This window comes from Phyllobates terribilis, unplaced genomic scaffold (genome assembly GCF_046119375.1).
Source record: "Phyllobates terribilis strain yellow unplaced genomic scaffold, ASM4611937v1 Scaffold_10__3_contigs__length_209671492, whole genome shotgun sequence".
NCBI classification, from domain to species: Eukaryota; Metazoa; Chordata; class Amphibia; order Anura; family Dendrobatidae; genus Phyllobates; species Phyllobates terribilis.
Genome location: NW_027362770.1, coordinates 126,040,702 through 126,064,315, shown reverse-complemented (window position 1 = coordinate 126,064,315; position 23,614 = coordinate 126,040,702). Strand labels below are relative to the sequence as shown.

The 23,614-nt window shown below is 41.3% G+C and overlaps 1 protein-coding gene across 2 annotated transcripts in view; it reads left to right on the top strand.

Annotated features, from left to right (window-relative positions):
* RNF130 (ring finger protein 130) overlaps positions 1-23,614 on the top strand; it is a 261,704-nt gene that overhangs the window by 218,637 nt on the left and 19,453 nt on the right. Inside the window, exons 8-9 of one of the 2 annotated variants that reach the window (XM_073649771.1) lie at positions 7,976-8,069; positions 14,228-14,437. The exons of the other annotated variant lie outside the window; for it this stretch is intronic. Coding sequence (XP_073505872.1) covers positions 7,976-8,069; positions 14,228-14,243 — 110 coding nt within the window. The 3' untranslated portion in view covers positions 14,244-14,437. Of the gene's footprint in view, positions 1-7,975; positions 8,070-14,227; positions 14,438-23,614 lie in introns of those variants that run through there. 2 annotated transcript variants of the gene reach the window in all.

The following is a 23,614-nucleotide window of genomic DNA, read 5'->3' as shown; positions in this document are numbered from 1 at the left end:
CAACATTCCTGAGAATGAAGGAGTGTCCGCACTTTCGTAGTGCTACATCCAACCTCTGGGATCTCCAACATTCCTGAGAATGAAGGAGTGTCCGCACTTTCGTAGTGCTACATCCAACCTCTGGGATCTCCAACATTCCTGAGAATGAAGGAGTGTCCGCACTTTCGTAGTGCTACATCTGACTTTTGGGACCTCCACTGTTCCTGAGAATGAAGGACCTATAGCACTGGTGTCCCTTTATTTTTTTCCCACACAGCAGCTCCCTGACCCTTTGCTGTGCAAATAAACTCAATACAAGCTGATCACAAAGTGTACTCCTCCTGAGAACCCCAGCAATCAGCTTTGATCTGTAGTAGTGTTTTATTTCACTGCAGCGCCACCATATAAGGAATCAAACATTACACATTGGCCAACTTAAATCAGCAGATTTAATGTAGGACAAGATTGGTCCTCCGGAGCAAAAGACACTTTTTGGAATCGCTCTCCACTCTGGCCAAGAAATGAGGACCCACTATGTCAATTCAGAATTCCATAATACAGCATACGATAATGGGTTTTCTTGAAATTGTTGTGCAGTCCAAGGGCAGCATTTTACAGTAGTATAGTTCTGTTTTAAAATGGTGCTGTCATTTTTTGGCTGTTAGATAAAACACAATAACCTAGCAAGAACAGCTACTGCCGTAATCATCTTTGTTGATTTCATGCATAGCAGTTCCTTAAAGGGGTTTTCTGATTCCTAAAATTCCTTTTATAAATATCAATTTTTAACCCTTAACCACTTTTGTAATTTGCTTTATTTTAAAATATGCCACTCTTCTCCTTATACAGATGTTTCCTAAATGTGCTTTTTTTTTCGTAACTTCTTGTGGCGTTTCATTTTAAGGGAGTCTGAAACGAGACATTATCAAGAGGCTGGCCCTGCACTTCTTCCATCACCCTGCCAGGAACAAGACATCATCAAGGGACTGTGCTGCTGTCAATTACCACAGTTCCTTTCAGCCCTCTGATGACATCCCAAAAGAATCGCAGAGAGAGAGGCGAGCACAGCTCCGGACCATCTCTTCTGTCACCGTCGGCTCACAGCTTGTTGATGGAGGTGACTGAAGAAGTGTTCTGGCGCTGCGCTCACCTCTCCTACAGCTTCTATAACTGCAATTGATTCCAGATGTCATCAGAGGGCGGCAATGAAAGAAACTGTGGTAAGTAACCGCAGAGCCTTCCCCTGATGACGTTCTGTTTCAGGGAGGAGTAACTACAGGGCCATCCTTCTGTGGCATCACGCTTGAGACTCCCCTCAAACGAAATGTCACAGGAATAGTAGGGAATTTTATAATAAAGCAAATTACAACAGTGGTTAAGAGTTAAAGATAAATACTAATAAAGGTCATTACAGGTATCGGATAATCCCTTTATGCCCACTAAGATCTTAACCTGCCGATATCTACTTACTAATGTGTGTGGGGGCCCAGACAATTGACTGTCAGTGGATTTAAAGGGCTTGTTTGGGACTTAAACATTGATGGCCTATCGTTAGGATAGGTCATCAATGTCTGATTGGTGGGGGAGCGACACCTGGTGTCAGCGGCTACCGGAGCTGCTCAGTTACGATGCTATACAGTGCACTGTGTAGTGGCCATGTCCACTTCAGGAAGAACACAGGAGCAATTGGGAGAGCAAGTGATCCTGTGTATGGGAGAGCCAGGGGAGATGGCTGCTAGCCGAATCATCATTCAGTCAACAGTCATCTAGTGTGTATGACAGACTTTAGTAGCCCAGTAATCACAGCAAGTATTTGTGTCGACTTCTCATTGAGCTGTATACAGATAAGTTTGTCCAGTGACCCAGATAAGTGTCTTCTGAGCTGTCATGGTGGCCTGGTACAAAATATAGAAGTATTCAAGTGTGTAATGGGACCTGTTTTAGGACTGGCTTTGACGTACGCCGAAATAATGGATTTAAATACATTTAACGCCAATTAAACATTAATTTTGTACTGGGAAGTACTGGAAGTTAGGTATATCTTTCAGGTTTGCATTGTGGAGTCGGTGAAATAAGATTTACTCTCTATTATATAACCGAATGTAATCTCCTATCTACACAAACCGGTGCGTGAAAAGCCAACATCATAATAACATCATTACATTGTGTATAATACTGCACAGACTTGCCTAACCGGTCTCATTAATTGTCATATTTAGCATTATTTTGCTGCATTCTGTAATTCACAAGGGGCGTTATATACAAGGTGCATGGATCCAAAAATTGCAGCCTTTGGTGAAGGGTTGTACATGCCCCATGGATGTCCTGCTCTAATGCAATTAATGAGTGAATCCCGTCAATGCGATATCCCTTACAGCAATTTGTGTAATTATCAGATGCTTTCTGATAACTGGAGAGATTTTTACATGTCAAACACCAGCGCTGATGTATATTTATTTAAAATTGTCTTGTGTTGTTCCTCGGTTATTTCTACTGGAAACCTATGAAATTAAATCAACAACTGGGTGTTATTTTTCCATTTTGTCAATAGGGTGTGCTACGGTATAGGGTGTGCCATAGTATCAGACTGCATAGTGAAACAAACCCTTAATAAGGGGAAGGTTTACCCACATTCGTCCATTTATTCATACATTTCAAGGAGGTAGTAAGAAAGTAATGGAAACATTTTCTACAACACATGTCATTAAAGTTTAAAGGTTCTCTTTAAGTATTTAGGTTGGACTCGTGCTGCTGTGTATATAGAAAATACTCTTGCCACCTCTTAAGACCCTAATTTAACCAAATCCAAAATTGCCCTTATGAACTTCTAAAAGGAGTTTTCCACTTTGCTGACCAGGCTGGTTACAGCTTATCGGTGGAGGTGCCGGGTCTCAGACCCCCATTGACCTGATATTAATGATCCATCTTAAGAATAGGCCATGAATATTCTTGTAGAGGAAAAACCCTTTAAAACCTGTTTTTTACTCTAGAAGAAGCTTCTGTTAGCATGGCAGAACCAGATCTCCTGTGACTGTACAGCACATCTACTTACTGTCACTGGAATAAATGGGAACCATCAACCGAGGCGATGAAAAAGTGGATTTATGATGATGTGTGTAAATGTTCAAAGCATCATAGACTGTAAATTATTTCCAAGTTCCTAACTCTAATTTTTATATGGTTGAGAAATTGAAATCGCTTTTAACACTAGTAGAGAAAATGATTGCACTGCGGAAGTTATAGATGATTTATGTGCTAATGACAATGATTATCGGCAAAGATCTATCCTGCCTCAAATACAAAAATGGAAGATACATCACGTTTTATATTGTGATATGCCTTATAACAGAAATAGTCTGAGGAGCGTTCTCCATCCTGGGGCTATAAAGCTTTGCAAAACTCAGCTTGTCAGGTCATGCTAGGCGTTGTTACTGTGCAATAGATTGAAGTGAACCCATACAGTACTTATCATTTTATTATTTCTTCTGCACAGTATAACCACTAAAACCCCCCATACAGTGATTCTGCTAATCATTCGGCCGGCGGCTATCTCACCCGGCTCTCCTGTGTTCTCTGAGTGAGCCACTGCCAGACTCCTCTGGCGGCAGCTTATCTCTTAGAGAACAAAAGGATCGGCAGCCCAAAATCAGACATGCCAGCTGCTTATACATATTAGACTGTCAGCCAAACCCATCTATATCTAGAGGTTCTGCCGACAATAGAGTTGTGTGTAAGGGGCTTTAAGCCTTCCCTAGCCATAACAGGGGATTTCAGGGTGTTAGAGAAATTGGAGCATGTCATACTGAAATAAGGTTGTCCAACCTATTTAAATAAAACTTGTCACATTGAAAATACAGTTTAAGCTGCAGGCACCATGTTACAGAGCAGGAGGAGCTGAGAAGATTGATATATTTTTGTGGGAAATCTTTCTGTATACCTAGTAGTTTATTCACGGAAATCTCTGCTTGTTCAGAGCTTAAGAGTCCAGTGGGCGGTCTTACTCAGTGATTGACAGCCTTCCCTGTAGGAGTGTGCACACAGCGATAGCAGCCAATAGCTGATAGGACTGCACCGCTGGACTCTGGTGGTTCTGTGCTACCTTGGTCTCCTGCATGTGTAGTAGCTACTGGGTAATAACTAATGAGCCATCAGTGTCCATGTGGTATATATTATATTGCTATTATATTATTGTGTGTCGTCTCCTTTTCTTGCATTTTAACATTTTGGGATTTTGTTATACTTGAAGACATTTGCACTTTTCTCTTGGTATTTTTGTAAAAGTGATCACAAATTGCCACCATATTTGTTGTCCTCATTGAATGAACTGCTCAGTTAATTGTTAGTTTGTTGGGCCGGTTTCACAGATTCGTGTTTCGCAGGCTGTACTCCACAGCAATCCAGAGACCGGTCTCGGGTCTCCTGTCCCGTACTATATGTCCATGACGCTGCCAAGTTCAGGTTTGGAGACCCGCGTCAGTCCGTGCATCTGAGTCAAAGATACGGATTGCGAAATACTAATATGTGAAACTTGCGTCATTGATAAAAATGAAGATAAAACGACACTTGGTCACCTGTTAAAATTGGCAACTAATTTCCTGTTTCTTTCAAAAACGCCGCAGCAAAACATAAAATAAAAATACTTTTTTTTTTTTTTTTTTTCAAACGCGGTAACATTTCCGATCTGATAAAAGTGATTGGAATATTTGATGTCCTATTCACTTGTTCTGGAACAAAAAAGATCTGCTTCGATAGTTGCTACTACCTTAGGGCAAAAAAAATCCACCACTATCTAAAAAGACAGATGACTCTCTATTAATGACAGTGGGCTCATCCATCTGCGGACCCATGGTACATCCCCTACAAAAACCTGAGTGTCAGACACCGATCTCCGCAGATGATCCTCTTGTAAAATACCCTAGGAAAATCCGAAATGTGTGAAAATCCACTACACCTCTGTTAACATCCACATGGTAAATATCAACTGATGTGAGGGTCACTCGGTTTCTTCCGCCATATGCTGATGACATATTGATGGCACAATCTCGAAGTCTGATGTAAGCAGAGCCTTCGTAAAGGAAACATCATTGCCAAACGTTGGCTGCTGCTGTAACTTCTGCTTTCCTAGTATATAGCCAATTTAGATTTTGCGTAAGGAAATATACTTCAAATGGTATAATGTTGTTTTTTTTGTTTGTTTTTGTGGAATCAAATATGACTACTATTAATAGATAGTGCCCCAATCTACATTCTCTTGGATTGACCAAGTTATAAAAGACATATTTGGTAATAAGTTTCCTTAATTATCAAAGCTACTCTACAGTCTAAAATGAAAATGTTATTATACATGTATGTATGTGTGTGTGTGTATGTATGTTCACTGCTCAAAAAAATAAAGGGAGCACTTAAACACAATGTGAATCACTCTTCTGTGAAATCTACCTGTCCAGTTATGAAGCAACACTGATTGGGAATCAATTTCTCCTGCTGTTGTGAAAATGGAACAGACAACCAGTAGAAATGATCGGCAATTAGCAAGACACCTCTTTATAAAGCAGTTGTTCTGTAGGTGGTGACCACAGACCATTTCTCTGTTCTCATCCTTTTTGGCTGTTGTTTTGGTCACTTTTGCATTTTGTCATTGCTCTCACCCCTAGAGGTACAATAGCATGAGGCGATGTCTACAACCCACAGAAGTTGCTCAGGTGGTGCAGCTCATCCATCCATTGTGCCATCAATGCAAGCTGTGGCAAGAAGGGTTGCTGTGTCTGTCAGCACAGTGTCCAGAGCATGTAGCAGATACCAGGAGACAGGCCACTCCAACAGGAGACGTGGAAGGGGCCGAAGGAGGGCAACAACCCAGCAGCAGGACCGCTACATCCTCCTTTGTGCAAGGAGGAGCAGTTCCAGAGCCCTGCAAAATGACCTCCAGCAGGCCACGAACATCCATGTGTCTGCTCAAATTGTCAGAAACAGACTCCATAAGGGTGGTATGAGGGCCCGACGTCCACCAGTGGGTGTCATGCTTACAGCCCAACAACGTTCCGGGGTGATTGGCATTTGCCTGAGAACACAAAGATTGGCAGATTTCGTCATTAGTGCACTGTGCTCTTCACGCATGAGAGCAGGTTCACACTGAGCACATGTCACAGACATAACAGAGTCTGGAGACATCACGGAGAACGTTCTTCTGCCTGCAACATCCTCCAGCATGACCGGTTTTGAGGTGGGTCAGTAATTGTGTGGGGATGCATTTCTTTGGAGAGCCGCACAGCCCTCCATGTGCTCGCCAGAGGTAGCCTGACTGCCATTAGGTACCGAAATGAGATCCTCAGAGAGATTGTGAGACCATACTGTATGCAGGTGCAGTGGGCCCTGTGTTCCTTATGATGCATGACAATCTTAGGCCTCATGTAGCTGAAGTGTGTCGGCAGTTCCTACTTGATGAAGGCATTGATGCTTTGGACTGGCCTGCCCATTCCCCAGACCTGAACATCTCAGACATCATGTCTCGTTCCATCCACCAATGCCATGTTGCACCACAGACTGTCCAGGAGTTGACTGATGCTTTAGTCCAGGTCTGGGAGTAGATCCCTCAGGAGAACATCCGCCGCCTCATCAGGAGCATGCCCAGGCGTTGTAACGAAGTCATACAGGCACGTGGAGGCCACACACAATACTGAGCATCATTTCCTTGTCTTGAGGCATTTCCACTGAAGTGGGATCAGCCTGTAATTTGATTTTCCACTTTGATTTTGAGTATCATTTGAATTCCAGACCTACATGGGATATTAATTTTAATTTACAATGATCATTTTTTTGTTTTATTGCTCTCAATGCATTCCACTATCTAATGAATAAAGATTTGCAACTGGAATATTTTATTCACTGATGTATAAGATGCACCATCCATTGCCGTTGTAATCATTACTGGTCCTATCAGAGCGCAGTGAAGGGAGGTTTACAGACTGTTTGGGAATGCTCTCCATGAGACTGAGACGGACATTTTGAAAAGGAGCGGCCGAAGGACCAGAATTCTGCAGCTATGGTACCATTGTACCTAAGTAGGACACTAGGTTGCTTGACATTACATTTATGTGTATCATCCGTTTTCATTGTAAACTACAAGGGTAGTTTAAAGGAAAACTGTCACCAGGTTTTTGCTATTTAACCTGAGAGCAGCATAATATAGGGCTGAGACCTTGATTCCAGCATTGCTGGTCCGCATCATTTTGTTACAATCACTGTTTTCTCTGTTGCAGATCTAGCAGTGCTCAGAATGCTGAGCCCTGTATAACCCCATTCACATGACTGATTGGCAGCTTTCTGTCAATATACAGTGTACACAGAAAGCCGCCAATCACTGGTGGGGACGGGGTTGGGCCAGGAGGCACGAGGCAGCTTGTACTCTATTGATAATATCCTGCTGATAAAACACTGATTTTATTGAAATAACACACAGCCCAGTAAGTGACACATTCCTGGAATCAGGGTCATAGCCCCTACATTTTGCTGCTCTTGGATTACCTGACAAACTCCTGCTGACAGATTGTCTTTAAGTATTCTGTGTATGTGGGATAAAATATCCAAAGATTCTTTCCTCATGTCTACTTCTAATATATAGAAATGTGTTTTATTGAATGGAATAACCTGGTGTCTACTAAGAAAAGATAATGTCAGACTGTGTTCTGTGCACTGTTACCTGCTCGTCTCCACTTACTGATCTCCACACTCGCCATTATTCCGCCTATCCTGACTCTTACTGTTGTCCTTTCTGCATACAGTCCATTTCTGCTAATTGTCCTTTTTCTTTCTCCTACAAGTAACTATACTAATCTCCGCTTTCCATCCTTGCCGGTCGGCTCAGTCCCATGGCGTGGCCACAAAATGCCGCCCCTTCTTCTTTTTCCCTTCAGCCTTTGGGCATGGGAGTGATGTGTTGGCCTTGCTGCTGAAATTGCTGTCGAGAGTGACTCCCTCCCATTTCCTTTGTCAACAGAAGAATGGTTCATTATTGCCAGTTTTGGCCTTCTCAGCGCCCTTACACTGTGCTACATGATCATCAAAGCCACCGCTAACTTGTACGCCACAGAGTAAGTAACAATGTCTTTCTGTCTTATAAGTATGCTGTTTATTGCAAAGACGCTTCCGTTCATTTACAAAGCTGCCAAGATTTCACAGGGTGACCCATTCACACCATCCTGCTTTTAGTTTTCTGCATTTTATAAATCAGTCTAGATGTAACATAGGTCATCTTGAAGGAAAGGACTAGTTGCCAAGGTTGAAGTTGCCATTTAGCTCTTAAAACAGGTGGCCTTTACTAACTAATGTCATTGGTTCCATCTGAGAAAAGCCGGTGTTGCGAACTAGACCTAGGAAGTCTAATATACTGTAAGAAGATTTTAAAAGGAGTATGGGGACATCCCAGGAGATGTCAGGGGAGGTAAGGATCAGGCATGTGGATTTCAATATGCCCTATCCCTTTGATCTCATCTGAGATAAGCTGCCATTAGAGATGTCTGACAGCACCTTATTCCCCGCTCCCATCTCAGAACATATGCATGCTCAATCGAGACAATTGTATGGGTCAGAGAGGCGATATAGAAATGTGTATAATTAGCCTAAGGGCTCGTGAACAAGTGTCACACAGGGTGTGGGAAACACTTAATGCAATACAGAGGGAAAGGGAGCCCAGACACTAGGGAAAGGGGAGGAGTGGAGACCTCCTAGTCTGGTCTAGTGTCACCCTGTCTCAACTACCGTCCCTGTATTGACTCTCCACCAATTGCCGCACGCATGCCTCGCCCTGACTTTCCCTGGCGTACAGTGGGTACGGAAAGTATTCAGTTTTTCTTTTTTAATAACTTTGCAAAAATTTCTACATTTCTGTTTGTTTTTTTTTCAGTCAAGATGGGGTGCAGAGTGTACTTTAATGAGAAAAAAATGAACTTTTTAGAATTTACCAAATGGCTGCAATGAAACAAAGAGTGAAACATTTAAAGGGGTCTGAATACTTTCCGTACCCACTGTATGGCTAGGGAAGGGATGAGATGAGATGAGATCTAGTCGATCTCCACTAAACTCTATAGACAACAATGGTAGACAAACAGGGGGGGATTGATTAGCTTTAGACTACTCCAGACAAATGCGCACACGGCCTCGAGCTCCAGAGAAGACGAAGTACTGCTCTTGCTAAAGCCTCACAAGTAGTAGTGAATATCGCCGGCACCTCCCTCTCAGACACACTAGTTATTTATACACTCAGGCCAGGGAGTTAATTAGCCAGAGGGAGGTAGCTGCTGGGTCCTAGAGACAGCCAGCCTCTAAGAAGATGTCTGTAATGCCAAACGTAGAGATCTCCTGCAACCAACTGCAGGGCGACTGTCTGTCACCTCTGACACACCCGTGACAACGAGCATATAAATCGGACGAGTGCGATCAAATTTTTCATCTGATAGCACACTGACCCATGCTATTCAATGGGGCAGCGCAGCTGATCGATTTTTTTCCACTGTCAGTATCTGTCTGTAAAAAAAAAAAAAAAAAAATTGCAGCATTCTGCAATTTCACTCTGAAATCGGATGAGACTCACCCATTCAAATGTATGGGTGTATAAAACATCGGATGCCCAATGTTTACGGATACGTTACAATTCTATAACATAGAAAACTGTAAATGGTCCTGTAAATAATTAATAGCTGCTACTGTAAAACATGGACTGCACATGGATGACAAGTGAGAAAAAAATCGTCCCACTTTTCTGGATGAAAATTGGACCAATTTTTTTTTTTTATTATTATTATTATTCTGTTTTGTGTTCCTAGCCTAACAGACTACAAGAGAAGAATATACCTGAGGACTTGTGCAAAAATCAGAATAATGGACATCAAATCCTTCTGAAGGGGTAGAATACAGTACCGCATTGCATTCTTAAAGAAGCACTCTCATTAAAGTTTTTCCTCTTAATATATTGCAGTCATCATATTATATGGCACTGTGTACTTACAATTGCTCATTTTGCCTTTCTACCCATCTAATTCTTCTCTTTTCTACTCTATGCAGTAACAGGAGGTGTCTTGTCCCTGCAGAAATCATTCCTCTCTAACTCCTGACCCAGCTACTCCGCTCCTCCCATTGACTTTTGCAGTGACTTATGACTCATACACGGGAAATTGACCTCCTGTTTCTACATAGAGCTTAGAAGGATTCAGCTAGTCAGTTTTTAATCATGTGATGTCATTCACCTAATGGAAAAGAGAAAAATTAGCTGAGTAGAAGGGCAAAATAAGCAATTGTAAGTTCACAGTGCTATATAATATGATGACTGCAATATATTAAGAGGATAACATTTTCATGGGAGTGCTTCTTTAAAACTGGTTGCCTTACATAGCAGATCCAGAAACTGCAAGGGTTTTAGACTTAATTTTAGAAAAGTGAATGAAGTTATGCAAATCTTTTGTAACCAGATAGTATAATGGGTAAGGTTACTTGTGTTGAGAAAGGAAGGAACCCTAATGTACTTTAAAAGGGTTCTCCACTTTGGGCAATCCACAAAAAGTCCCTTGACAATATGCTTATTACAAAGTGTCCCCCTGCCAGGATCTCTAGGGAATATACCTTGGGGTAGGTGTTCAGGTTTCCTATAGCTCCACCACAGAGAGTATTAAGCATTCTGCAGTGAATGTAGAACAGGACCTGTCCTTAGGAGAGAGGCGCTTTTTGTAACCGCTCTCCACACTTGTCAAGAAATGAGGGTCCTGAACAGAGGAACCCCACTATTATCTGTGTTTTCCAGTAGGATTTATAAAAATGGGTTTTCTTAACCGGACAACCCTTTTTAATGTAGACACAAAGGGCCCGATTCATCAAGATTGATGTAATTCACGCTGGTATTGATGAGATGTGCTGGATTCAGATGCACCTGATTCATGAAGAGGAGTATATATCTTCATGAATCAGGAGCGCTGGACGGGTGGCATACACAACAGTGTGCACCTCGCAACAAATCCTATTCCGGTCCCTGCTGGAGTAGGATTTATGGTGTAATGAATACTACTGCTCGTTATGAATTTAACGAGCGTCTGTCGCCACACCGCCTGCTGTTGGACCTGGGCAAAAATTGCTTAAAAAGGCCAAAAGACACAAAATTTTAGGAGTAGCCTCTAGTTTCAGATAAATAATGCAACTTTTCAAATATTTTTTACACAGTATTCTGGCGTAAAAGCTTTGATAAATCTGGCCCATAATCTCCAACCCAAAGATTTAAGAGTTTATATATGCCCAATTACCCCCCAAAAAATAAAATGGAATCCAATCTTCTTTAATGTTTTGAGACTAAAGACCATGCAAGAATCTGACCACTTCTATCCTCTGCAAGGGGAAGTTTATTCACCTAGGCTTTAGTACAAGTCTCAACCAGATCTCTAGCAAGGGTGCGGCCACAATGTTGTAGGGGACTCCCTGTGACCACACACAAACCCCACTGGATTTTTTGGTTTTAATAAATAAGGGGCATTCCAGGCATGAATGTTTATAACTGATCTACAATATTTTATATTGTTTCTATGGTATGGTCAATCACCCACCAATGTATGGCATGGTAAGTGCTCCACGTTGAGTAAAAGCCATCGTTGGGTCCCAGTGATCAGGCCCACTAACCTAGCATGCCATATGGTTAGGCAATATATGTTTGTGGCTGGATTGCCAAGTACAGATTGGGAATTGGCGGTTTAGTCTGACTCCTTTTGGCACAACCTCACCCCTTGACATGTTAATCGCGTCTTGTTTTCTTGTCCAAAGCAGAATATGCCACAAGTGTTAAACATTTACAGAGCTAATCGGGTCATAAATCACATTATATTACCTTACATGTACATTTTCTATTTATTCCTATAAATGCTGGCAGGAAATATTGCCGCTACTTAAAATCCATTTTTCTGAAACCTGCCTACTACACGACTGCTTTCCTACGTTCGGGGCACTAAGAACGTTCTCATTGAGGATTCTAATGAATGCATGTACATTTTCTATATTAATGCGCCCTCCCTTGTGGCATCTCTATGGCTTCATTTTCCTCAGTGTCTGTCATTTCTGAGTTATGATCCTTGCCGGCCTGCGGCGCTCATGATAAACTAGAGCGAGTCCATCAGACCTATTATATTGAAGGATCAATACTTTGCACTGAATAAGATCTCCTTCTGAGTGCCTGCACTGTAATGAAATGAGCTGTCCATACAGATAAGAGCCACGCTGTCAGGAAAGCCATCTTACAATGCATCACTAGCGTTAAATATGCCAGATAGTGGGTTATTTTTTTTTATATTGCCTGCAGGCAACTGCGATCATTTTTTAGGTACATCTGACATGCAGACACACCATGCTCTACACTTACCATGCTCTACACTTACCATGCTCTACACTTACCATGCTCTACGCTCACCATGCTCTACGCTCACCATGCTCTACGCTCACCATGCTCTACGCTTACCATGCTCTACACTTACCATGCTCTACGCTCACCATGCTCTACGCTCACCATGCTCTACGCTCACCATGCTCTACGCTCACCATGCTCTACGCTCACCATGCTCTACGCTCACCATGCTCTACGCTCACCATGCTCTACGCTCACCATGCTCTACGCTCACCATGCTCTACGCTCACCATGCTCTACGCTTACATGCCACTGATTAAATGCAGAAGGTGAATATGGTGCTTCAAGGGCACAGGAGGAGCCTACAGGTGTCCCCAATACTGCAGGAGCACCACCTGCACCTCTTCACCATGCATTGGCATGTGCATGAGACCCAGAGTTCCTTAATATCATTTTTATTAGAACTTCTACCTTTTACATTTAGGAACATTTTGAAAATTATCCTAAAGGGCCATTCGGTTATTAAAGGGGTTGTCCACCTCCCCCAATAAACACTTTTTAATAAAACGATACAGAATGCTCTAACATATAATAAAGTATACTAACCTTACTGATTTCCTGACTCTTCTTTTCCACCACTCTGCCAGTGTGTGTACATCCTGTTCTGGACAGACAGACGTGATCACTGCAGCCCATCACTGGTCATATTAGTGAGTTTAGTCATTGTTGCAGCACTTACTTTCCTGTCCAGCCAGGGCAAGAAGTATGGAGACCAGTGGAGGACCTCTGCAGCCTTGAAAGAAGAGCTTAAAGGGAATCTGTCACCAAGTTTTTGCTATGTAATCTGAGAACACCATGATGTAGGGGCAGAGACCCTGATTCCAGCAATGTGTCACTTAATGGGCTGGTTTTTGCTGTTTCAATAAAATCAGTGTTTTATCAGCTGGAGATTATCAATACAGCACTATATGCCTCGTGCCTCCTGGTCCAACCCATCCCCCATCACATATTAGCCAATCAGTGGCGTGGGCGGGGTTATACAGGGCTCCGCATTCTGAGCTTTGCTAAATCTGCAGCAGAAAAAAACTGTGATTCTGTCATAACTGCGTCACCCAGTAAATTAATTGATAGATGGCTGGAATAAGGGTCTCTGTCCCAATCTCATGCTGTTGTCACATTACATAGCGAAAACCTACAGACAGAGGGAAATAAAATAAATGTAAAATATACTGTTTGTTTTTTTAAACTTAGGGGAGGACATAGTCTTTAATTTCCCATCCAATGGATAAGAAAATTTTCAGGCAGCCATTTATATCCATGGACACCAGATAAAGGCTCTTCAACAATTAGTAAGGGGAATCGCTTCATTAGACTTGGTATAACCATATACCAGTGCTCCAGTTTAGTTATTCCTCCCCTCCTCCACAAAAGGGCTGATGACATTATTCCTCCCAACATACTCTACGCTGTTTAACATTGTGGAGGTGATGGAAATAGGGGCGTGATCATCCAAGAATGGCTTCCTTTGGCCTGGCCTTGTGTTCCCATGATGTCCCAATCCAACAGTACCAATGAGGCTGACAGCCAAAATCCAAAGGCGTGTGGCTAATAAGAATACATTGTCAAATGCCTTAATTTATGCCCTATTTAATAGGGAAAAGTTAACTTGACCGTGACTCACTTGCATACAGGTTAGACATCGGTAACAAAATAATAAATATTTATACACACACATATATGAGAAGGTAATGGTGAGGTTTATTCTCTTTATTTGGGCTTATTCTCTTGAATTCTAGTCTTTAGTGTAAATTCTGAATTTTTATTTCCATGAATTGCCCCCTCTCTTTCTCACACCTTTTTTCCTGTGTTTGTTTTCAGAGTGGAATGGTCATGAAGTGACAATTTCTGAAGAGGACAAGAAAAGTGTTATGTTTTTTTTGTTTTGTTTTTTTTTAATCACACATCTGTTAACACACTGCAGATGAAATTCCTTTTTAATAAGACATTATTTTTTTCTTATGATGCCTTTTTAGTGCCAAATCTTCATTAAACCTGTAAATTGATAATTAAAGAATTCTGTTTAAAGTATATCAGAGTCTGAGTGTTATTTTGCTTATAATAAAGGGGTAAGTAATGATGGAAAATGTACCACGTTGTACCAGTCGATGTATCCAAAAATGTCTAGTTGCATCTTTGGAAATCCTGCACTAATATCAAAAAAGAAAATTAATTTTGTACGTAGACAGGTTCAACCTACACTATGCTGTTGACTAATATCTGCGGTGCTTCTTTTATATTCTCTCCTTTCAATGCTATATACTTGTGATGCTGCAAGTTTGGAGCTCAGTGGGCTTTCTCTTTAAAGCAAGCTGTTTCTCTTTCCTCCTTTTTTTCATTTTTCTAGCCTGTATATATGTATCGAAGGGAAGCAGTAGGGCAGGGCAGAGGATCCAGAGTTGGGCCCCTACTTATCAGACATTTCCATAAATGCTTTAAACTAGAATAACCCTTTAATCAAGTTTTCCATCAATTGCATTTTGACAGCATATGACTTCAATGCTAGATCACATGGGAGACTGGTGTTGGGCCCCCATGGGGCTACACGGGTGCCTCTACTAGCCACGCTCTTATGGAGTCATCAGTAGAACACATATATATATAAGAAGCTGCCGATCACCCGATTAACGAGCAAAATGCAGATTTTTTTTTTGAGTGAAATGAACTTTTGTGCAGCACAAGAGATCATTGTTCTCGAGGGTGCTTTGTCGTGAACAATCTACTACAGATCGCTCAGTGTGCATTATTTACCACGGTTTGTCGGTCTAAACGGGATACTAAACAACAGCCAATCAGTACGTATTTACCATTCAGCGGACGTTTAGTACTTGTAAACAGCCACTAACAGAGAAGACTTACAATCACTAATAGGACTGCCCACTTGACTCCTGTGCATGCAAACACCAGGGATTTTAATGAATAAAATACAAGTTTTACTCAAACTTTTCCCACAAAAATGTACATCAATCTGATAAGCTCATCTCACCTGAAGATCAGATACCATTTTCAACATGAGTTTCTTTATAACCCCTTTCAACACTCACTGTACAATACAAGTTGGGAGCGGGTGTATGGAGCAGACTCACAGACTGCCCCCACTCCATTCCTGGCAGATGATGGCTGCGCATCACAGCTAGGATCTGCCTCTAACAGCAGCAGGTGAAGCAGAACAGAATATCTGACGGTGGCAATAAGTGTTCCGGCATGGGGGCTCCTCATTCTATATATATATATATATATATATATATATATATATATATATATATACATATATATACATATATATATATATATACATATATATATACATAAACATATATTTTTTTTTTATTTTTTTTTTTAAAAACACAAATAATAAAAAAAATAAGCAAGTTCAGTGTCGCTGTTACCGTACTGACAATAAGAATCATGTCAGGTAATTTTATTTTACCAATGTACGTCTATAAAACAATTCTCAAAAAAACAATTTCACAGCAGTTGGATTTTTTTCCTGTTTTCCAGTACACTATGTAGTAAAATGAATCAAAAGTACAACTCATTCCATAAAAAACAATCCTGTATGATGCTGACCAATCATAATCAGGCAGCAACACACTGGAGAAAGAAGAACACGCCTCCACAATAGCTTAGAGCAGGTCTCTCAGTGTGTGAGTTGTAAGGATAAAGCCCTGATCTTCTGGTCTAACTTCCTGCAGGATTAGAGAGTGCTGGGTGGGTGTAGAGTACACATGACTAACATTTCACATAAGGACATTATATGAGCAAAGTAGGCTGCCATTATATATCTCCCACAGGAGTAGCCTTCTTTGCTCTCACTGCAGAGGTATTACAAATTGCTACAAGCACAACAGATGTAAGTGTGATACTGACACCTTCAAGCTCATCTCTGAATAGGCAGTTTGTGGGGGGAGGAACAGTGCAGCAGAGGTGACAGTGCTATCAGAGGAGGAGAGCTGATAGAAGGGTTTGTATGTGGCATCACTAATCTCAGCTGTGCTGCACCTTCCCCCACACTGACTGCTAGCACCTTATCTGAAAGGTGTTAGTCATCTGTGCTCTCTTCCCAGCACTTTCTAATCATGCAGGATGTTAGACCAGGAGGTCAGAGCTGTATGTCATACATGTCATAGACTGAGAAACCTGCTCTAAGCTATTGTGAGGGGGTGTACTTTTTTGTGTTTTTTGAGCGTTACTACCTGCTTATGATTTGGTAACATCATGCATGGGGAAGAAATACATACCCCCAGTGAAAACTATCAGTACTTGGTCAGTATTTCACATCAGTATTTGTAAGCCAAAACCAGGTGAGGAACAATCAGAGAAAAAAGTATAATAGAAACAAGTCACCACTTCTGTATTTTTCACCCACTCCTGGATTTGGCTGACAAATACTGATGTGAAATACTGATAAAATACTGATACTGTGAGCAAGCCCTAACAGAGAGGCAAACTTTAAAAAAAAAAAATGTATTCTGTTCTGCAGCGACTATTACATCATGTGTCAAGTTCAACATGAAGCAATGGTGAATGGTCTTCTTTAAAGACCTTAAAAGGGTGGTCGAAAACTATTATTGAATTTCATCCTAAATTTATATCCATTGTAGTAATCTAATAGCGTTTCTAATATACTTTAATTAAAAAGTCCCTACCATTCTTTCTCAGTCTAACTGCTTTATTTTTTTTACCTGCTTCCATTTTCATGACATTTGTTTGAGAATTCTCAAACAGGACGTCATCAGGGGGTCACTGCCATAGCTTCTATCCCCACCCTGAAACAAAGCGTCATCAATGACGTCCATCTCCGGGGCTGGGCTAGTCCCTACTCTGAGCATGCGTTGGTTATTAATTCTGATGTGTGCTCAATACAAGCTCACCTGGTCACTGTGCAATATTATTTTCAGTGCACAGTGACAGTGTGCTCGTTTGCTAGCTCTGATGAGAAGTGAAGAGCCTTTAAGAGAGAGTGCACAATCAGTGCTCATTGTAAGGAGAGAACGCAGCAGGCAGAGACAGACTAGCCCCACCCCTGAAAGCAGCGTCAGCTTTGGGAGTGGGGCTGGTCCCGCAATGCAATGCACACTGACAGTGCGCTCTGTTGCCGGTTTGTTACTTCTAATAAGAGCCGGCGAGGGAGCGCACTCACTGTGCACTGAAAATAATAATGCACAGTGACCAGGGAGCTTGTATTGAACAAATGTCGGAATTTTCAAACAAAATGTCATCAAAACAGAAGTAGGAAAAAAAATAAAGCAGTTAAATTGATTACAGAGGGAATTATAGGGACTTTTTAATTAAAGCATATTAGGAAAGCTATTTAATTACTACAATAAATAGACATTTATAATGAAAATCAATATTAGTTTCACTCCTTTTAACACTTTATCACTTTTATTTCTCAGGGCAAGAAGGTCAGCCCCATTGTTTTTCTTTGTTTTTTTTATGGTATGGGGATATTCGGGCAATGTCTTCTCACACAGGTTAATGACTAGTCAAACCTTTACTTTTTCAATTTACATCACTATAAAATGATAAACAACTCCTAAAATCTATGACTTTCCTTATCAGGCCACATCTGTCATTTCAAAGCCTACAATTAAATAAATGTACTCTCATGTGTCAAATAAAACAAAACCGGATTCACAGTCATTATTTACTTAACAAAAGGCGAACGGGAGGAAACAATGTGTGGATTTGCTTATTAAATCATCAGGAAGTTCTACCACATTTAGATAAAAGCAGAACCGGGGCCAGTTCTATCCACAGTATGCATCTCCTTGCCAGAACGAAAAGACTGATGTGTAGTGATCCCAGACCTGTGATTACCGTATAGTTACGGGTGTCATTTTAAAATTAGAAAGATTGTTTACCAACTGGGGGCCTAAAATTCCCACCAAAAAATTGTAGCATGCACTATTTGCCTCCTAGAATCGGATGGCACTCTCCCATTCAAGTCTATGGGTCCGTGAGAAAAATTGGAGTGCGCTCAGATAACATCCGAGTGCAGTCCGATTTTCACAGATTGACATAATGGAGAAGGTGGAGAAACTTTTTTTTTTTTCTCTTCACCTCCGAGAAAATCAGATCACACTCTGAATAGTAATCAGACCGATTTTCTCAGATGGGAAAAAATTGTCGTCTGCACCTGCCTTTAATATTAACACTTAAAGGAATTGTCTACTACTTTGATATCGATGGTCTGTACATAAGATGGGCCCCCAACGATCTGATATTGATGACCTAACACTGGCATCCCCCACCAATGTATATAGTGTACGGAGCCACGACAGCACAGCGCCAACAATCTGTAGTGACCGTTCTCCAGTTCTGCTGCTCAGCTCTATAGGAGTGAATAGGATTGGACCTGCAGTATTCGAGATTGGCCACTACACAGTATTTTGAGGGGTGTTGGACGCCCACCAATCTGAGGATTGGTCAGCAGTATCTAAATAATGGACAAACCTGTTAAGTGTTTGGTATTGCTGCATTCATGTTGAACAGGGATGAGCACCACTGGGGAGCGGTGCGGGGAGCTATACAATTTGTATTTTACGTGGAGGACAAATGCTGTAATTTGTGATGATGCTACATAAGGTAAACTGTTATTGCGGAAGTGAGCAGTCCTGGCACGATTAAGTGGCACATAGCTAAAGTGCATTGATTTTTTTTCTCCACGAAGAAAACTACAATAAGTATATCATAAAGCCTTCACTGTGCAGCATCTCCAGATAACGGCATGTTCCCAACCTCTCTGGAGAGAGAGCCATGCCGCGCTGCTAGACGCTGCCGGTTTTATAAGAAATAATTTTATTGCCATGGTTTATACGCTGTGCAGTTACTAATGCTCTTTCCAATACCTCGGTCCTGTTCAGTGTGCAAACTTCTATGGTCGGAAACATAAGTCCATGTATGAACTATTTTTAGGTTATTTTTAACTTGTTTCTTATTTAGATCGTTCTAAATAAATAAGTAAATGAATAAATCTTTCTTGAAAGGCTGAGTAACGACCTCTATTTCGGAAAGAACCGCTCACAGAGTAGCTGAAGTTGTATAATTATACAGAATTGGAGTCTGGAATCATTTTTTTCTTTCTATTTTTTTATGCACCCTCCATGTCTGCAGGGTTCTGGAGTACCGATATAAAAGAAAACCAATTACGGCACTTTCTTTTGTATCCATACTTTTCAGTCATTCTTTGAGCAATCAGTGAGGGTCTTAGGGCTTTGACACCTATCAATCTGCAGAAATGGAAAGTGCCTACAAAAAAATAAGTTTAGTTGCTCTTTAAAGAGAATGTGACATTGAAAATGCAGTCCAATCTGATTGATATATAGGTCAATAATGATTAACTTTTGTAGGAAAACATTTATCAAAACCTCCCTTCATTCTGCACTTAAATGTACAATGTGTGGTCTTACTAAACAGTTTCTATAAGCACACTCCTACAGAAATTGTCAGTCACTGGACTGTTAACCCTAGAACGGTCCGACATTTACATTGATAAAAATACAAGTTGTATTGAATCTTTCTCCAAAATTACTGTATGTATCAATCTACTCACCTCCTCTTTTTCTATTCAGTGCTGTTCACAGCTCATTAGGATTGCATGTTTAATGGAACAGACTCCATTTCAAGGCTTGTTTGTATTCCATAACCATAGAGGCGCATTGCTCTACCTTGGAGCGGAGAATTTGTACAGGAGTCATAGTATTGCACTTTCGCACCCACCTAAGAGGTTGCTCTACCAGACATTGCCAAGAATGGTGCTGCTTCTGGAAGAAAGGATCCATGTTTTTCTAATTCCACGCAACCATATTGTATTTATTTGCTCATGTGTGATTTTAGCTGGATCAGGATTATATAGTAATTATTTGTCAATGGACTTCATGTAAACAAACCAAGTTAAAGGTTACCTATCTTTATCAGAAACTTTTGATATGTCAAAAGTTTTATACAATGGGATCTGGTTGCTAAGACCCCCACCGATTGCTAAATTGAAAGGCTTGAAGCACTCACCTAAGCGCTCTGCACCTTGATTTCTGTTCAGTGCTTCTCTGTTATCTCTGAGACTTGGTTGTGCCAAGTACAGATCCACAGAAAGATGGTTTGTCGATCAATATACCACTAACTCCGCTGTTAAATCGTTTGATAGGTACAGTTTAAGGCTACAATCTCTGTTTTTTTTTGGAGTTCCCCTTCAAGGGCACTAAAAAGATATTTGAAAATCATTGCAGTTTGTAATGGCGAGATCAGTAGGCTTGTACTTCTAATAGTATTTCCTAAAAATGACTGCTGCTGCTTTAAATTCGGATCAGTAGTAGTGATCGTGTGAATCGATTTGCAGGACCCGGTCAATAAGCCAGGTCAGGAGCCCTGAGAGCCTCCTCCCAGCATACGTACCTCTTCTTTTGATTAGCCAGCCTGACGTGATGTCGTGTGTGTCAAGCCGCAATGATGAGCCAGGCCAGCCAATGAAAAGAGGAGCTGGAAATGCTGTCAGAGGCAGTTCTCCGTGCTCCTATTCGGTAGCCACAGATTACTGACCTGGTAGTTGAACTGGGTCCTGCGAATCGATTCACACCATCTCCAGCCTTAGTAGCTTTTTATTCCCCCCCTTGGCGAAACATTCATCTCAATGGGTAATATTTCTTAAGAGTTTGAATCCTATGGGAAAGTTTCTTAAGGTGGAGAGGCCATTTAGAATCATACATTTATAAGTATGGTTTCTTCCGATTCCCCAGGGTTATCGGAAGGAATCCTGGATACTTATGCCTTTTCCCTCTCTGACTTGCACTACTTGAATTCGCAAATGAGAAAAAGGATAATCATATGTATATGTATTCCCAGAAACCCCCGGTCTACTGACTTGGATCTTAATGTTTTAGTTCTTAAGTTCTTCTTATTAACTGATTGTTTAATGGGAAGTTAATGGTATGATATAACAAGCTGCACTTGAATGTTTGGAACGGCAAACCAAAGAGCTGCATTAAGACTGATCAAATAAGTGCTGATGGAACAGTAACCCAATCCCCTTAATCCCTGTTCATTGCAACTGGAGCCCCCCAGTGGGATGAAAGGTCCACTCATTACAGCCTGACATGCTATATCCTGCCTTGATGGGTGATAGGCCTGCTCTTCTGCCTGCTTTATATTACAAACATTTAACATTGCTTTTATCATTGTTGTAGAGGGAAATGAAGGCAGATGTGGAGTTATCTGTTAGCAATTAAAGGGGAACTCCGGTTCATAATATGTCTTATCAAAGTCATAGAACTGCTGCCTTTTGGTTTATTATGGCTTTATGTGTAGAACTTACAATACCATTTACCCACAAATATATTGACCGGTTGACTCCGCCAGAGCAAGAACTGCTACTTGTTAGTGGCTCTCTGCACTAGCTAATATAAAAGGGTCCTGATCGGGAGCTACTATAAAAGGGTCCTGATCGGGGCTACTTATAGGATAATTGCTTCGGCTTGCATTCAAAAAGTTAATCATCTAATTTTATTCATTCATGTTAAAATTTAACAGTTTAAAACTATCCTCGGAGTCTTAACTCATTTCGAAATCTGACTTCGGGGTTCTTAATCATAACCCTTCATATGGTTAAAAAGCCTGAAAAAGGGTTTGAAAAGACGCAAGACTTCGAGGATGATTTTGAATTTTTGGGGTTTTAAAATAAATAAAAATTTGCTGGATCAATAAAAAGCAGCCACAATGGCTGACATGCGGTAGTGTTCCATGCACCTCATACTCAAAGGGATTGTCCTGTGAAAACAAGTCAGTATCGACCAAAAAGATAGGTGATAACTTTTTGATCAGTTAGGGTCCAGAATGGGGAACTTTTATCCCTGTTAGAATGTAGTGGTGATGCACATACTCGAAAGTCGCTCCATTCATTCCCTATGGGGGCATACATTTCAAACTCTGGCCCGTGGGCCAAATCTGGCCCACAGGGTGATTATATTTGGCCGCGACACCAGAACCACCACCCCTATGTGGGGCCCATAATACTGTATGGAGGACTATGTGGGGCCCATAATACTGTATAGAGGACTATGTGGGCCCATAATACTGTATGGAGGACTATGTGGGGCCCATAATACTGTGTTGAGCACTATGTGGGGCCCATAATACTGTATGGAGGACTATGTGGGGCCCATTATTCTGTATGGAGGACTATGTGAGGCCCATTATACTGTATGGAGAACTATGTGGGGCCCATAATACTGTGTGGAAGACTATGTGGGGCCCATAATACTGTGTGGAGGACTATGTGGGGCCCATAATACTGTTTGGAGGACTATGTGGGGCCCATAATACTGTGTGGAGGACTATGTGGGGTGATTATACTGTATGGAGGACTATGTGGGGCCCATTATTCTGTATGGAGGACTATGTGGGGCACATAATACTGTATGGAGGACTAATTGGGGCCCATAATACTGTATAGAGGACTATGTGGGGTCCATAATACTGTGTGGAGGACTATGTGGGGCCCATAATACTGTGTGGAGCCCATAATACTACATGGAGGACTATGTGAGTCTCTTAATACTACATGGAGGACTATGTGGGCCCATAATACTGTATGGAGGACTATCTGGGGCCCATAATACTGTATGGAGGACTATGCGGGGCCTATAATACTGTGTGGAGGACTATGCGGGGCCCATAATACTGTATAGCGGACTATGTGGGGCCCATAATACTGTATGGAGGACTATGTGGGGCCCATAATACTACATGGAGGACTATGTGGGGCCCATAATACTGTATGGAGGACTATGTGGGGCTCATAATACTATATGGAGGACTATGCGGGGCTCATAATACTGTATGGCGGACTATGTGGGGCCCATAATACTGTATGGCGGACTATGTGCGGCCTATAATACTGTATGGAAGACTTTATATACTGGTTGGCCCTCAACTTCGTCAAAGTTTTTCATTTTGGCCCTTCATTTTTCCATATCAGAATCAGCCTTTATGACATAAATATGCATCAACAGAGTATCCATTAACAAATTAAAAATTTCCTTTTACAATATACAGTACATTCCTATTTTTACTTAAATTAAAAATGTTAACGTTAATGTTTCATTAGATTAAAAAGTAGGAAAGTTGTGCAACACCTAATGCCTTAAGTTTGGGACTCTGAAGAGGAAATTTGCATATTAAATTTCCCAGAGGAGCATTGCACAGTGAATA